The 16,733-nt window shown below is 37.1% G+C and overlaps 1 protein-coding gene and 1 non-coding gene across 32 annotated transcripts in view; both read left to right on the top strand.

Annotated features, from left to right (window-relative positions):
* The window catches only part of SSH2 (slingshot protein phosphatase 2), a 215,751-nt gene that overhangs the window by 152,976 nt on the left and 46,042 nt on the right, over positions 1 to 16,733 (top strand). For 12 of the 31 annotated variants that reach the window (XR_002830897.1, XM_023759549.1, XM_023759534.1 and 9 more), the window contains 4 exons: positions 1,698 to 1,801; positions 5,668 to 5,732; positions 14,481 to 14,602; positions 16,563 to 16,613. Coding sequence is in view for 30 of the 31 variants with exons in the window: in XM_023759549.1 (XP_023615317.1) it covers positions 1,698 to 1,801; positions 5,668 to 5,732; positions 14,481 to 14,602; positions 16,563 to 16,613 (342 nt within the window). In the remaining variant the exon portion in view is untranslated. Of the gene's footprint in view, positions 1 to 1,697; positions 1,802 to 5,667; positions 5,733 to 14,480; positions 14,603 to 16,562; positions 16,614 to 16,733 lie in introns of those variants that run through there. The other 19 variants (XM_023759542.1, XM_023759545.1, XM_023759538.1 and 16 more) reach the window with 3 other exon arrangements.
* On the top strand, positions 8,813 to 8,892 carry LOC111827380. The gene has a single exon (XR_002830903.1). It is a non-coding gene; the product is annotated as a small nucleolar RNA U2-19 (small nucleolar RNA).

Below are 16,733 nucleotides of genomic sequence, written 5' to 3'. Positions count from 1 at the left end.
TATATGTTTTAAAACACTCTGGTTGCTCTTTGGTAAGTGGATAGTAGTAGTGCAGAGGTGGTTGCAGACAGACCAGTTAAGAGGCTTATGTTGATATAATGTCTGGGATTAGTTTCAGTTCAAGTACAAGGAGAAGGATAAAATAAACAAGGTTAGGCCTGGCTGGGGTTTAGTGGTTAGAGCATCAGCCCGCATCCTGAAGGGTCTTGGGTTTGATTCCTGGTCAAGAGCATGTTGCCTGGGTTGCAGGTCTGATTCCAAGCCCCCAGTTGGGGCTCATGTGGGAGGCAGCCAATGAATGTGTCTCTCTCACGTTGATGTTTCTCCTCCCCCAGACCCCTAAAAATCAATGGAAAAAATTTCCTCAGGTGAGAATTAACCAAAAAAAAAAAAAGAAAAAAGAAACAAGCTTTGCCATGAATTAAAGCTGAAATGTATGAGAACATGGGGTGGTTTGTTTTTTTTTTACAGTATTCTAAGTAAAAAATGATGGTGCCATGGACCATTCATTTTTAGAGTGTTAATGGAGTTAAGTGGACAGATTCAAGAATTATTTAAAAGTAAAGTTCATAGGTTTTTCTGATGGATTACATATATATAGTTTTAGGAAAAAAGAGAAACCAGCAATAACTGTTATGTATTTAGCCCAGACAACTTGGGTGGATGAGGCTAGGGATCAGCAAGGGCCTCAAGAGGTTAGTTTTGGCAATGTAAGTTTGAGATGACAGTTACTTTTCCAAGTGGAAATGTTGAGTAGGCAGTATAATTTATAATATATTAACTAACCCTGAATAGCATACATACTTACCAGCAAACTTGGAACCCTCCATTTCTAAACTTTGCCATTCGTGATTTAAAAGTTTGATCCTTTTTGGATTCTGTGGGTAACATTAAAAGGCTTAGTCTGTTGATATGAAATAATTTAGGTGTATTTTCCATTTTCTCTGGATATCCACTAGCAATTATATTTTGAATAGCCTCTATCCTAAAGAGTAATTCTTCACTTCTGTGGAGCTATCATTCACATGAAGGATTCAGTTAACATAGAGGGCAAATTCCATGGGTTAAAAACACCCCCTATGCACTACTTTTCAGTGGATGTGGGAATACAAGTTGGTGAAAGTAAAATTTTGAGTAACTCTTTAGCGTGGTGTGTATTTTCAACATAATTTGTTTTGCAAACGTTGGATCTATTACTAGTAACTAAGTGTTGTACCATTTACATCTGATTAGAACACTATTGAAACACCATTATTGATAACCATCGGTCTAATAATAGTAACTAATCTTTACTAAAGGCACCACTCTTAAGAAGCTGTAGTCTTATTGACTCCTCACAACGACCTCATTTTACTAGTATTTTCTCAGTTTTATGGCTAATGGAATTTAGACCCCAAAAATTCACTCAGGTAAGAAGTAGCAGAGCCAGGATTCAAATCCAGACAGTCTGGTTCCAGAACCTTTACCCTTTTTATGTTTCCAGAGTCTTCACTCTTAACTGCTACTATGTAATGTATATGGAATATATTAAGTCTGTTTCATAAAAATTGTCTAGACAGGACTGGGTGAGTAACCATGGTCTCTTTTGATTTTATTTTTACTTCATATCATGAAGTTGGGACTTTGGAATAGGGAAGAGAAAATAATTCCAAAGCGGGACTCCATCTTAGTCTATGATTTTTTTTTCTTTTTCGTAGCATCAGCGAGAGCTTTCTAACTGTCAAAGGTGCTGCCCTTTTTCTACCACGGGGAAATGGCTCATCCACTCCAAGAATCAGCCACAGACGCAACAAGCATGCAGGTAAAGCTCAACATAATCCGTTCCTTTCTTGGTTTCTTTGATTCTTTTGTTATAAAAGGTTGGCTTCCTCATCCCCATTTCTCCAACAGTTCTGCAGTAGTGAAAGAGAGCATTGCACTGTGCTATAATCACTTTTCTTTACCTCTCAGACCATTTTTCTGACACTTAGCAGAATGCCTTATACATTTCATAGATGTTCAATAAATATTTGTTGGAAAAATAATGAGGTACAAAAATACTCTGATAAAGTCTATGTGACTTCTCAATTAAGGTTTTGATCATTAAAAGATGTTCAGATGTTACCTTGAATCCTATGCAAAATCATTTCAACTAACCAAAGATCACATTTCTTTTTCCTGTCTACTCTCTATTGATGTTATATGGAAAATGATATGATTGATTCATAGATAGACAGATGATAGAGAATAGAATAGAATAGAATAGAATAGAATAGAATAGAATAGAATAGAATAGAATAGAATATATGCTGAGATAAATAAGCTCAGTGTCACTGTTGTGATAGCAAGTTACTAAATCACATTGAAAAATACCAGTTCTTAAGTACTAGAGTGTACTTCTTGATTGTGTTTGAACTAAAAAGACTGGGAATTTAACTCAGAGGACTTTTATAGAAACAAGAAGTCATCAAATATACAGAGGCAGAGCTGCCTCAAACTGATTGTCAAACTGCAGTGGGAAGGCCAGAGAGGGTTGCGGGGCAGAAGGGAGGGGAGTAAGAGATCAACCGAAGGACTTGTATGCATGCATATAAGCATAACTAATGGACATAAGACACTGGGGGGTAAGGGAGGGAAGGGGATTGTCAAGGGCGGGGGGTGGGGGAAGGACACATATGTAATACCCTTTGTAATACTTATTATAATATTTTTTTAAAAAGAATATAAAAAAAAGTCATCAAATAAAGTTTACCTAGAAATGAATATAAGAATCTGATTTTTGAATAACCTGCTAATATTCTGCTTCCTATTCCAATTTGAGGTTTTTTCCTAACACATCCAACCAATTCTAGGACACCAGAGGGGTGTTTTACAAATCAACTGAACTCTGACACTGTCAGACAGCATCAGATCCCAGCCCAGTTGTCCAAAACTTCTTGCTCCCCATTTCAGATGTCAATCATAAGTCCAGGTTGTCTCTGGATTGGAGTTTCCAATGATCTCTTCTTGCATTCAGTTTTTTTGCCAGAGCAGCTCACATAACTCAGAGAAACTTATTATAAGAGGATATAACTCAGGAATAGCCAGATGGAAGAGGTGCATAGGGCAAGGTACCTGGGAATGGGTACAGCGTTTCTAAGCCCTCTTTAAATGTGCCATTCACCCCAAACCTCCATGTGTTCACCAACATGGAAGCTCTCTGAACCCACTCCTTTGGGCTTTTGTGGAGGCTTTATTACATAGGCATAATTGATTTAAATTATTGTCCAATGGTGATCTAGTCAACCTCCATCCCCTCCCCTCTCAAGCTTTTTCTCCCTTCCCGGTCCCCTGGCAACCAGCCTCCATCCTTAAGTACTTTCCAAAAGTTGTGTCATTAACATAACAAAAGACACCATGCTTGCTCTCCTCAGCTTCAGAAACTCCGAGGGTTTTTGGAGCTCTGTGCCAGGAACAGGATGAAGACCAAATATATATATTTTATAAATCACAATATCACACCTGCTAATAGTAGTTATATGCGTTTATATTTCCATATGTTGGATTTCTCTAAAGTCAGGTGCAATTGTGCTGATAAAGGTAAGGAAGAAGGGAAAATGGTCGTTAGGTATAGGATGTCTCTAGGTTTGGGAAGATAGCGTATGCCTCTCCTCTGACAGCAAGCCTTGTTTGTGTCATTGGGTCGGGAGGGGAGGAATGAAAGTCAACCTGAGGACAGTAATTGAAAAATCCTGATCAATGCTATTCAAAGAGTGATCACTTATTGTTATAAATGTGCCACTTGGATGTGTTACCTCAAGGAGTGAAATATATTGGAATTACCAGAAAGAGAACAAAGAAAACTGTAAACCTTGAGTGTGTAGGTCAGAGGTGAAAGCCAGAAATACTGGATCCCATGAGCCAGTAGTTGAGTTTAGCTCCAGTCCAGATAATCTCAGCTATTTTAGTGACTGTCCTACTTCTTATTTGAACCTTCATCTAGTTATAAATGTAGCAGCTCAGAATTATAATTTATCTCATTGGACAGTATTATTCTCCTACCACAATTCTCCAGCATGGAAAATTTTTAAAAGAGTAAGGGAAAAAAACTCTTTTGAAAAATTAGCTTTGGATTACACTTTCTAAAACCTTCCTCTTCAGTGCCCACCATCAGAGGGGAGGGACACTTCCCCCAAAAACTTAAATGCACAGAGGAAGTAGACCCAGCTAAGCTTTGTATTTCTGTTTGGTGTAGATATTTATCACTGACAGTAAGAGAAGACAAAATATTGGTTTAAATCCAGCTTGCTTGACTAAAATGTTAGGCAGATTGCTCTGTGGCATGTAATAGTAAGTGGGGTTGCCGGTTTTCAAAGTTCCTGGCCCTGGTTGGCCTTTTTCTTTCGTCAACTTCCACACTCAACTGCCACCCAGGTTTCTACTTGACCTTGTTCACTTAGCTTTCCCCATACTAAAAAGAAAAGCAGATTGAACACAAACTGAATGGGCTTGATTTGTAATCCAGACCAGAACAGATGAGGCAGTGTGGGTGTAAACACAGCTTACAAAACAAGACCTTCACATAAGCTGGAGCTGCCTTGGCTGACCTCACAGTGACTGAAAGATGATGGCAGAATTGAGAGCAGATCAAGGGCTTATTATGTCTAATTGTACTTTCTTATGCATGTGTCTTACACTAGTTAGAATTTCTTATCTGGGCTTCATTTAAAATATCCAAACACTTTCTTGTCACTTTAGACTTAAGGAAGAGATGGACCTGGATGGGCAGAAATGAAGGTGTTTCTTCTCTGATTGTATTCATTTATGATAGTACATTATCTGATTATCTCCTAAGATCTAAAGCCTCAGATTTCCTAGTACAGAATAGAGAATAAGGAAATCTATAATAGTTTAATACAAAGAAATTTCAACTTTGTTTTATAGGATATATAAGCACAAGTGAGGATTCAAGTAATGGTTGGCCATTTTAAAATGCTTAATATGTTCAGTAGATATATATCCCTTGGGATCTGCTGTATTTAATAAGTACTTTTATTTTAATGTCAGCCACTAATGTGGAAATAATTTTAAACTGTTGACATTATTCTAGGGGGAAATCTGAACATCTTCTTAGGTTAAGTGCAACTGAAGATTATAGTTAAAGAAATAAGAATGGCAAGATTCCTTCATTGGTACCTTCTTGTGGGCCTGAAAGCACAGCCAGTGCTGCCTTTGCCCAACAGATTTCACACCCCCACTCTCATCAACACCCACCAAAGTACAAAATGGAGATGGGTTTCAAGTGTCCCTTCCATAGGACAAACACAAACAAGTGTTACTGTAGTATAGACTAAAAGTGGACATAATTATAGTCCTTCAGTGAACCAAAACTTTCACACGTCATTAGAATAGAAGGAATCCTCTATGTCAGTGGTTCTCAACCTTCCTAATGCCTCGACCCTTTAATACAGTTCCTCATGTTGTGGTGACCCCAATTTCATTGTTACAAATTGAACATAATTAAAGCATAGTGATTAATCACAAAATCAGTATGTAATTATATATGTGTTTTCCGATGGTCTTAGGCAACCCCTGTGAAAGGGATGTTCAACCCCCAAAGTGGTCGCAACCCACAGGTTGAGAACCACTGCTCTATGTTGACATTGCAATGGAGAATAATTATTTTTTTTGTTTTGTAAATTTCACCAGGTGATCTCCAACAGCATCTCCAAGCAATGTTCATATTACTCCGCCCAGAAGACAACATCAGACTGGTAAGTTAGTGTATCCTGTAACTCTCTTCCTCAAAAGACTGTCCAATACGTCGAACTTTATGCAGTCATTTTTATGTCCCAGCACAGTACTGGGAATTCCATGGAAAGAAAAGAATGGCATGTCCCTATTATCAAAGAGCTTAGAATATAATTGAGGATATGAGCTAAAGTGAAATGATGTAAAATAATTTGATGATTCAAGACTGTTGATGAAACCAGTTTGTAGGTTATTGACCATAACAACAATTGAAGTTCTGAAAAGAGGAAACTTGGAGACTTGACCTCATTGAAGAAGGTTTTATGTAGGTAGTAGAGCTTGAGCTGAGTCTTGACTTACATTGCAAGAAGAAAGGAGACCTTCATTCTAGATGAGGACACGACTGAAGCAAAAGCACACTAGAAAGAGACAAGATGAGAGTGAAATGGCCAAGGTTTTATGCTGGTTTCAGAGTTGGGAGACCTGGGCTTTAGTTTTTACTTCTCATCTGATGTTGGACAAGTTGCTTAGCCTGTCTGTGCCTGCTTTCCATCTTCTCTCACAGTGTAGAGAATCAAATGGATGTGAAAGCATACTGAGTATAAAATGCTACCTAAATATGGGGACTATTGTTACTATAGTGAAGATAAGATACCAGAAACAAGGCAGACAGATAAGGACTTCATGCTCCAAGCTAAAGGTCTCAAACTCCTAGTCCATAGGCCAGAGATATGTTTTGTTTGGACTGATACCTTGTTTAGGGTTTGTTTGTTTAATCTCAGCCAGAATTTTAAAGTTGGGTGATTTCACATAAAAATCCAGACTTGAGTCTTGTCTTCAAAATTCTGGCAACACTGAAACCTTGTTCTCTTATGCCAAACTTGACTAGATGTGGTGGAGGGGAGAGCATTGATGTGGCCTGGGTTCTTAATCTACCGTAATCTCCACATATACTATTGTCTCCTGGACAGTAAAGCCATGTGTCACCCTTTGTGATCATCCCTTCACTGTTTTCTTAGAGTAAAACATCTCATAGAAGTAGGAAAACAAAAATGGGATGAGTATGTTTCTTTGTGGAAAGTGAAAAGTTTTTCTACGCACTTAATATTCACATGGCCTACTTCACTCATTTATATCCCCTATCTGAACCTCTAGATTAACACCTGGAGGTGGTGCCTCTACCTCTGCAGTAAGCAGTAGTAAAGCATTACAGGTTTCTGAGCCAAGGAATTACTGGGAGAGCTACAGTATTTAAGAAAAATTCCTCATAAGCGAATACAGAATAAAGGGGAGGAGGTGGACATCTGAAATTAGGGAGGCCTGCTAGGTAGTTATTGCAATAATCCAGGTGTGTGATGATGAACTCTTCCAGGTTAGGTGGGTAATGTCAAGTTCAAGTACTTGATCTCTGCTTCTCTCTGGGAAGAGAAATAATGAGTAGAATACAAGAATGACTAGAAAGTTGATGATGAGGCCTCTGAACTCTATGGTAATTACTGATTCTTTATTCACATAATTATTATTTGTTTAAATTATGTCTTTTTATTCCCTCTCAATTGCTGCCTCTATCACCTTGGCATGACCACTAATTTTTGTTGAAAAATTAACTTTGAAATTTAAAGGAATTGAAATAAGAAATCCTTTTGTAATTATTTTATACTCTAATCCTAAAGTAGCACTTATACACTTTTCTATATTACAAATTTTTTCTATATTTCTTTACATACTTCTATCTTAAATAAATGAACAAAGTGGAATACAGTTCTTACAGCATTACTATTCCAAAATAGTGATACTCCAACTATAGAGTACAGCAGAATCACCTGCAGAGCCTTGTGAAACTGCCACTTGTTGGACTCTACCTGCTGAGTAACCCATAATAATGGTTATTTGCATATATCATGTGTCCAATACATATTTTTTGATAGTTTCCAAAAATTGTGTGGTTTGGTAGAGCTAAATCTGACATCTGTCGCTCACTCTTTTTTCTCATTGATAACCTATGGGTTTGATTACACCTCTACTAGTAAATGTCAAAATAATTTTAACCACAAGAGGCATGGGAGAACATTAAGGGAGCAATTAGGAAGGTAGAATTAGCAATTAAATTTTTTATTTCCCTGCTAAAATATGCTGCTTCAGCTGCTTTGCATATTTAAAATGTAAATTCAGAAAATGTAACTGATGCCTCTGAATTAATTCAGAGTTCAAATGACAAGCCTTTTTACAGTTGTTTGAATAGTTACAAACACATAGTCATTATGTTTCAGATTATTGTGTGAGTCATCTTCAAGAAAATGAGTGAATACATTGTGTGCTTTGGACAAATTAGCACTTTTCTAACTGAAAGGAGCGTTTGTAGACTCAAAGCAAAGCCTTTTGTTTTGAGTTAAATTTGGAATGCTAAAACTCTCATTCTGGGACTTGGGCATAAGGTTAAAAGTTTGATAGTCAACTGAAAGCCCTGCCTTTAATTTTTTAATAACTCAACAACAAATAGAGTTACCAAATCCCACATTTTGCTTCAGCATTAAAATTAGGACTACATTTTTTCTCCAGAGAACCCTGCTTTCAAAATAGTTTCAAGCATTAACTTTAGTACTTAGGAAAACCATAGTTGATACAATGAAGACAGTGGTTTTATAGTACTGTTGCACATTATCAAAGACCCATTTATTTATTAAAAAATAGACTGGGAATTTAAGGACTTTTCTAACATTTGAATTAATATCAACTAATGTTTTTAACTAGAGCTGAAGTGTGCTAATAAGAGGAGGTGTTTTTGAGTACTTTGCAGGAGAGTTTAAGAAAAGGAGTTTTTTGTTTGTTTGTTTGTTTTAACAATTTTTTTTCCAAAAAGAAAATGGGTTTATTTTTTCTAAGTATAAATATATTGGTTTTTGTTTCTCTTAATCAGACAATACAGAAAGGCCTAAAGTATTTTGATAAGTACCCTTCTAGTCGTGTGTGTGTGTGTGTGTGTGTGTGTGTGTGTGTGTGTGTGTTCTAGTCGTGTGTGTGTGTGTGTGTGTGTGTGTGTGTGTGTGAGAGAGAGAGAGAGTGAGAGAGAGAGAATGATTCTGAGAATTGTTCTTACTAAGGTGGACAGTGATGAAAATAGCCAAATCTGAGCATCCGAAAACCTTCTAGTCTGTCTAAAGCATTATCTCTGTAATTCTAAGAAGCAAAAGTATAAAGTAATTTAAGATAATAAGGGCTTATGTCTGGGGGTAGTGGGAGGGGGATGCACAAGTGGGTGCATGTGTGTGTGTTTATAAAGGTGACAGTGGATAACTGAGAACTTATTAATGGATGAATGAGATTGGGGGACGTATGAAATAAAAGGCTAAGTAGTTCTAAGCAAAAGTATGCCAGAGAGAGTTGTGTTTTTTTACAAAAATAGATGAAAATACGAGTGCTGTTTATAATCTTCTTTCTTCACACTTGATCGTGGATATTTTTCCATGTCAGTAAATAAAACTTTTTTAATAGCTACACAGAATATGTCAGATTTTTTCTTCTTTAAGAATTTCATAAAGATAGATTTTAAAAAATAATATCCAAAGACTCCCTCAAGCTCTATTACTTTTGAATTCTGTGTTCTTTAATTTACTAGTGTCACATAAAGTCTCCTTTAATTTTTGATATTGACTTTGCTTTGTTCTTTTGGCAAGAATTTAATATTTACATACTTTTGAAAGCTTTCTCTAATAAACTGGGTGAGCTGCCTGTCTAGACGTTGGGACTTTATAACGTGGCTTCCGTGCAGGTAAACATTGCATGCAGGGACATGATGTTAGACTCTTGGTGGGAAAAAAAAAAATTAAAGGCAAAGATACAGTGTAAGCTTAGGGAGGAGTATTTCCTGATATTGGATGATGCTGAGGAGAGAAGTTATTGGATCAGATGGTATTTGTGAGCTGCTTGTAATCAGATACATTTAAATTTAGTTACTGAGGGAAGTTTTAACATCACTCTTTATAGATAAATTTTGAAATCAGGTTTGGTTCTTGCCTCCGAAATAAAGCAAAAGCAGATTACTTCTCAGACCTACCTCAGTCCTAGGATTGCTGGATCCAGTTCACCTGAAACTTGTAATAGGATTTCAAATGTAGTCAATAAATGGACTTTCTTGGAATAATTTTCTCAATTGCTATTGCTGCTAAGTTTAAAAATATAAAATATGTTTTGTGTGGACAATTAAAATAAACTGCAGTATTATCCTTTTCATTGAGAACTTTCATTAATCAGATGCATCTTAATCATTGTCTTATTCCAGTCATTTATTCCATGTAAGTTCTGGAGACTAGAAATGTTGGAATTGTTGCCAATTCTAATATTAGGTTATTATGTACAAACTACCACTTTAAGTTAAATTTCTCTGATTGGCTTAGTAAATTAAATTAGATTATTATGTTTTGTTAATCTTCTCCCCCCAAAAAGAAATATGAAATGAACCTCAAAACAGGGTGGATATTTGATTTTTCTTAATACTCTGGCTCTTAAAAAAAATTTTTTTAAATATATTTTATTGATTTTTTACAGAGAGGAAGGGAGAGAGATAGAGAGTTAGAAAAATCGATGAGAGAGAAACATCGATCAGCTGCCTCCTGCACATCTCCTACTGGGGATGTGCCCGCAACCCAGGTACATGCCCTTGACCGGAATCGAACCTGGGACCTTTCAGTCCGCAGGCCGACGCTCTATCCACTGAGCCAAATCGGTTTTGGCAAAATTTTAATTCCTTAACCTAGAATTTTGAAGCTTAAGAAGAATTTTGGAGCCTGAGGTTAATCCTCTGACATTGAAGAATTTTTTCTGTAAAAAATTTCATTTCATTCTTCTAATTAGGTTGTAGTTGAAGTAATGTCATGGCTCCTGACCCCCTGATTAAATAAGCTGCACTTCCCATTAGTAAAAATTTAGCAATTCCTGTGGATACTATCTAGAGGTCCATCATCAAATCCCAGGACCTCTAAGTGCTGTTTTTCCATCTAAGAAGCTTAAAATTCAGTGAATCTGAGATATGCCACTTATTTAGGCCTAAATCAGAATGAGATGACTGGGGCCTTTCCCATTAGGTTTGGAATGATCTGTTGACATAAGGGCCAAACATTTGAAATGCTTTGTATATTATTGATAGATAAATAGGGAGGAAGGAAGGGAAGGAAGAATAAATATACCCAGCAAGTATGCTCAGTGGTTAGGATGTCGGCCGCACACTAAAGGGTCTCAGGTTCGATTCCCGGTCAAGGGCACATACCTGGGTTGCAGGTTGGATCCCCAGCAACCAATTAGTGTGTCTCTCACATAAATGTTTCCCTCTTCTCTTCTCTTCTCTTCTCTTCTCTTCTCTTCTCTTCTCTTCTCTTCTCTTCTCTTCTCTTCTCTTCTCTTCTCTTCTCTTCTCTTCTTTCTTTCTTTCTTTCTTTCTTTCTTTCTTTCTTTCTCTCTCTCTCTCTCTCTCTCTCTCTCTCTCTCTCTCTCTCTCTCTCTCTCTCTCTCTCTCTTTCCCTCCCTTCCACTCTCTAAAAAGCAATGGAAAAAATATCCTTGGGTCAGGGTTTTAAAAAAATAAAAGGAGACAACTAGTGTTTGCACTGAATATTACAAAGAAACTTGCCCACATGCTAACTTGGCCCGATAACATGCATGATAGTTAATAATTATGGAGGTTATTTTCTTTCCTTTTATCAGCTTCAGCTTAGCTAATCAGTTGCCACTAGTTGGTGTAGAAGCTGTCAGTAAATTATCAGAACCGCAGTTCAGTTGTTCCCATGCCATTTGTATTTGAGCCATGCCAGAAATTCTCAGAGCCTTGACAGAGGATAAAAGCGCCTCTAACATATTCAGCAAAGTGAACATTTGGCTCAGAGCTTGCCAGGGCAAGCCCAAGTTTAGATATATAATAATATCTGAGATCTTGTTTATAAGAAACTCTAGTTTGCCTGCACTGAATTTCTGATTAGTTTAATATTTTGTGAAGCATCTCTAGAATCAGAGTCGATGATGCCTCCAGACCTCACGTTGCATGTACTCCTATCCACAGCTCTATGTGTATACTGCTCACTTGGTCCCAGCACACTAGGGCTAGACCTTCATCAACTTAAGTATTAGTTCCTCTTAGCTTCTCACAGTGAATTTGGGTTGAACTGCTCTCTTCATAGAACACAAAGCCAGCAGTGCAGCTCTCTACCTTGTGTACTTGGAATCAGAATGGTGAACACTACTTCTTGTATCACTTCCTAGTAGAAACAAGCTTTAATGTAGCCACTTCTGCTGTTTGTGCTTCCCTGGCTTTTCGTAGGAGTGTCAGAATAGAGACAAAAAGATATCTATGGAATCTCACCGCTACCTTGGTAAATGGGTCATTTGAGCTATGTAACTATGTCTCTTTTTCCCATTGCCTGGCCAGTGATGGAGTTAGAGGAAGGAGACTCCAAGAGGAACAACAGTACTGAAAGAATTCCAAAAAGAAATTTCTGACAATTGTCTTGAGCCAATTAATGGTTTTGGAACTCTCTCTTCTGAGATAAGGAATGTGGGTGGGGTTGTTTTATACAGAAGAAATTGCCTCTAGTACACATTTCCCTGGCTTTTTGTCAATAGAGAAAAAGAACGGACTACACTATACACTTCATGAGGGTAGGGACTATATTTCTCTTTCTTCTCCACCCTTGAATCCTCAGCACTTCTGCTCTGACTGTATACACAATAGATATATAGTAAATGTTTGAATGAATGTTGAGTGGAAGTGATTTTACTTTATTTTTAAGGTTTATAAAGTATCTTTTTGAGCTTCTTATTAATAAGATTCTCAAATGTATAAAGCACAAAATATATTCTCATGAACCCATTACACAGCTTTAATAACCATCAACATTTTGCCAGATTTCTTTCATCTAGTTCCCCCTTTTTTTTCTTTTTTTGTTGGAGCATTTTTTAAACCACTTTATTGAAGTATAATTGACATACAAAAAGTTGTACATATTTAATGTATACAACTTGATAAGTTTGGAAATAAGTAAAGACCATGAAACCATCACCACATTCTATGCCATGAACGTATCCCTAACCTGCAAAAGTTTATTTTTTAGAGCAGTTTTAGGTTCACAGTAGATTTGAGCAGGAGGTACAGCAGGTCCTCAACTAATGTAATTTCATTCAACCTTGTTTTCTGTTACAATATTGATGAGATGCCACAGGAACATAGCTTGCTTCTATCAATTAGCCCCTGGTAAAATTGGTTTTGTTATATGTTGTTTTGCTTAAAGTCGCAGAAGCTATCAGTGATATTAAGTGAGGACTTACTGTACAGAGATTTCCCATATACCCTCTATCCCCATAGCCTCCCCCATTATCTTCATCCCCCACCAGAGTTGTACATTTGTTACAATTTATAGACCTACATTGACACATCGTTATCAACTCCAAGTCCATAGTTTACATTAGGGTTTACTCTTGGTATTGTACATTCTATGGGTTTTAATAAGGACGTGTAGCCCTAGCTGGTTTGGTTTTGTGGATAGAGCGTCGGCATGCAGACTGAAGGGTCCTGGGTTTGATTCCAGTCAAGGGCACATACCCGGGTTGTAGGCTCGATCCAGTGGGGGGCATACAGGAGGCAGCCAATCCATGATTCTCTCTCATCTTTGATGTTTCTGTCTCTCCCTATTTCTCCCTTCCTCTCTGAAATCAATAAAAATATTTTTTTAAAAAAGAATAATAATGACATGTATCCACCACTTCAGTATTATACAGAGCAGTTTCACTGCCCTAAAAATCCTCCGTGCTTTCCTAACCCATGGCAACCAATGATCATTACTGACTCTAGAGTTTTGCCTTTTCTAGAGTGTCATAGAGTTGGAATCATACAGTACCTAGTCTCTTCAGATTGGCTTCTTTCCCTTAGTAGTATGCATTTAAGATTTCTCCATGTCTTTTCATGGCTTGATAGTTCATTTCCTTTGAGTGCTGAATAATATTCCATTGTCTGGCTATACCACTGATTTTCCATTCAGCTACTGAAGAACATCTTAGTTGCTTCCCATTATTGGAATATTTTAAAGTAAAACTTGAATACCATGTCATTTCATTTCAGATACTTAAGAAAAAGGCATTATCTTGATGCCGTTATCACACTAACAATAAATCCTTAATATCATCTAAGACCATGTCCATATTCAAATTTTCTGAAGGCCCTTTTAAAATATCATAAATAAGCAATAAATATAAACTTTATGATAAAAAATAATATAAGCTTCAATTGTTATTGACACTAAAGAAATTTTATAGTATATAATCTATAGGAATTCAATAGAGCAACTCCTCTTAGATATTAATAGTTTGCTTTGTATTATAATTGTTTATGGGACTTGGATCTGTGAGTCCAATGTTCCCATTCATACAACCTCACATTCCCCTCTTCAATTTTTAGAACATGACCTGGTAATTGTTATTATTATAAATTGTGCTAATTGCAAACATTTATTGAGCATTTATTTACTGTATGCCAAGCACTGTGCTGTACACGCATTATTTTATTATCAAAACCCAATAGGATAGGTATTATTATTTCTCCCTCCAATTAATTTAGTAACATTTATAGGTTTTATAGTTAATACATGAGCTGGTATTTGAATGTAGGTCTTCTAACTACTGGCTTTGCTATCTCCCTAAGTATGTTTTAAGATGCTGATGTAAAAAAGGTTGAATGATCTAAAATTGACCTTCTAAATTTCATAATTTCTTTGTTGTCTGTTAACCTCCAGGCTGTAAGACTAGAAAGTACTTACCAGAATCGAACACGTTATATGGTAGTGGTTTCAACCAATGGTAGACAAGACACTGAAGAAAGCATCGTTCTAGGAATGGATTTCTCTTCTAATGACAGGTATGGTATCACAAAAGGAGGACAAGAAGACTCCTTTTAAATAACCTATTCCAGTTGTCTTTTGAATTATCACAAAAACATGCAGTGCTACTCTTAAAGTTAAATGCTTAAAACTAGAGAAGACAAAAATATCTTAGTCACACAATCTTGAGAGATGAAAATGTTTAATGAATGTCTTTGGTAATGTGTTTCTAATTTACACTATTCCTTACCTTCCTCTCGTCTTTAGGTGGAGACGATTTTAACTTGTATCTCCAGGAGGGGTGAGGGGAGGAGCTGTCTTTCTTTGCAATCGTCTTTAAGCAGTAATGACTTGCTTTAGTGATACTGTACCAACGAGTCCTAGGTTCAAAGAGAGCCCACTTTAACTCCATTCTCTTGTATTTATTCATGGCTTTACACCTTGCTTTATCAAATGTTTTGCTTCCTTTTTCCTTAAACTCAAAACAGAAACTTTTATAATCATGCACCTTTGACTTTAGTGGCACTTTGCGTCCTATGATTAGAGATATCAGACGTGACACAAAACCTGGCTTTATTGTATCTCTAAGGTTTGCTGCTTTTCTTTTTATTTTCCCACTCTTTCTGGAGAGACCTTGGGAAGGCTGTGGAATGTGACTGCTAAGCAGATCTCTGCGCTCTAGATAGCAGGCCTCAGGAAATCCTGCCAGATGTCTCAAAGCATTGACTTCCTGGCTCAGGACTGGAATGGAACTGTGGAGAAGCGAGGGGTGTGACCCAGGCCTGGGAGAATTTAGCCACAAAGAGAAGAGGAGACTGGGAGTGATTCTACTTGTTTTAATGTGGGGGTGGGGGTTACATTGTCACAGTAAAGTTTCCCAAACTAGTGTTTACCTGAGCTTGTAGTGGCAGTCAGCCTGAAAATGATTTGTGGGTTCACAAGATCAAAGGTGAGAGTTGTTACCTTGTACACCACTTACAGCCTTTAATTGTGTGCTCTGAAATTACGCAAGTCTGTAAGCCACATTTAGGAAGCTGTTCCTCCTGCATGGTTTTAACCTCTGGTGTTAGCTAAGCAACAGACCTTTCAGTAAACATTTATCCTCTAAGATCACCAACCTTGCCTACATTCATTAGTATTTTAAGACCTATGATTTGGGTTTTTATATCTCTAGATCTATATTGTCCAGTATGGTAGCTACTAACCAAACATGACTATTTAAATAAATTAAAATTAAATAAAATTAAAATTTCAGTTCTCAGTTACAACTAGCCACATTTCAAGTACCCTAGCTATATGTGGCTACCATGTTGGACGGGACATATGTAGAACATTTGCATCATTGCAGGAAGTTCAGTTGGACAGCGCTGCTCCGGATCTTATTTCCTTTGCTTCTTTCATCCCGACTCCTCCTTTGGAGCCCCCCTAAAACAGGCACTGGGGCTACACGGAAACTTCACTTGGGTCTTCCCCTAGAGCAGTGGTTCTCAACCTTCTGGCCCTTGAATACAGTTCCTCATGTTGTGGTGACCCCAATTTCATTGTTACAAATTGAACATAATTAAAGCATAGTGATTAATCACAAAAACAATATGTAATTATATATGTGTTTTCTGATGGTCTTAGGCGACCCCGTGAAAGGGTTGTGCGACCCCCAAAGGGGTCGCGACCCACAGGTTGAGCACTGCTGCCCTAGAGAGAGAAGGCAACAAATTCAGATTCTCCTGACTCAGAGTGTGAGAAATAAGATGTCTGTTATCTCTTTTACTTTCTCCTAAACATTCCCAAAAAAAACAAACTGCTTATTAATACAGCTGCCCAGTATTTTATCCTCAGTGAACTGCATCTATCTTCAGTAATAGTCCTGCCTGAATCAAACCTAGCAAAAGAAAATTTTAGTTTATGGAAAACAAAAATGATATGAAAAGCTATAAAAATTGGTTTTCATTGTGTTTGATAAACTTGGTGTTATGAATTTCCATATATCCTCTGAATTAGCTACTTGGACAGTAAGAGAAGTGCTGCCTACTTGAGAACAGTAGTGCTCAGGTAATCTAATATCATGTTTATCTAATTGCTGTTGAAGGAATGTGTATCATTTTGTATCTGACAATAGAAAAAGTTAATGTTTCAGAACAGTATTAAACCAAAGTAAAATGCAGATTGCTT

This window comes from Myotis lucifugus, unplaced genomic scaffold (genome assembly GCF_000147115.1).
Source record: "Myotis lucifugus unplaced genomic scaffold, Myoluc2.0 scaffold_157, whole genome shotgun sequence".
NCBI classification, from domain to species: domain Eukaryota; kingdom Metazoa; phylum Chordata; class Mammalia; order Chiroptera; family Vespertilionidae; genus Myotis; species Myotis lucifugus.
Note: the sequence above shows the minus strand (reverse complement) of the source record. Positions and strands in the feature narration are given on the sequence as shown.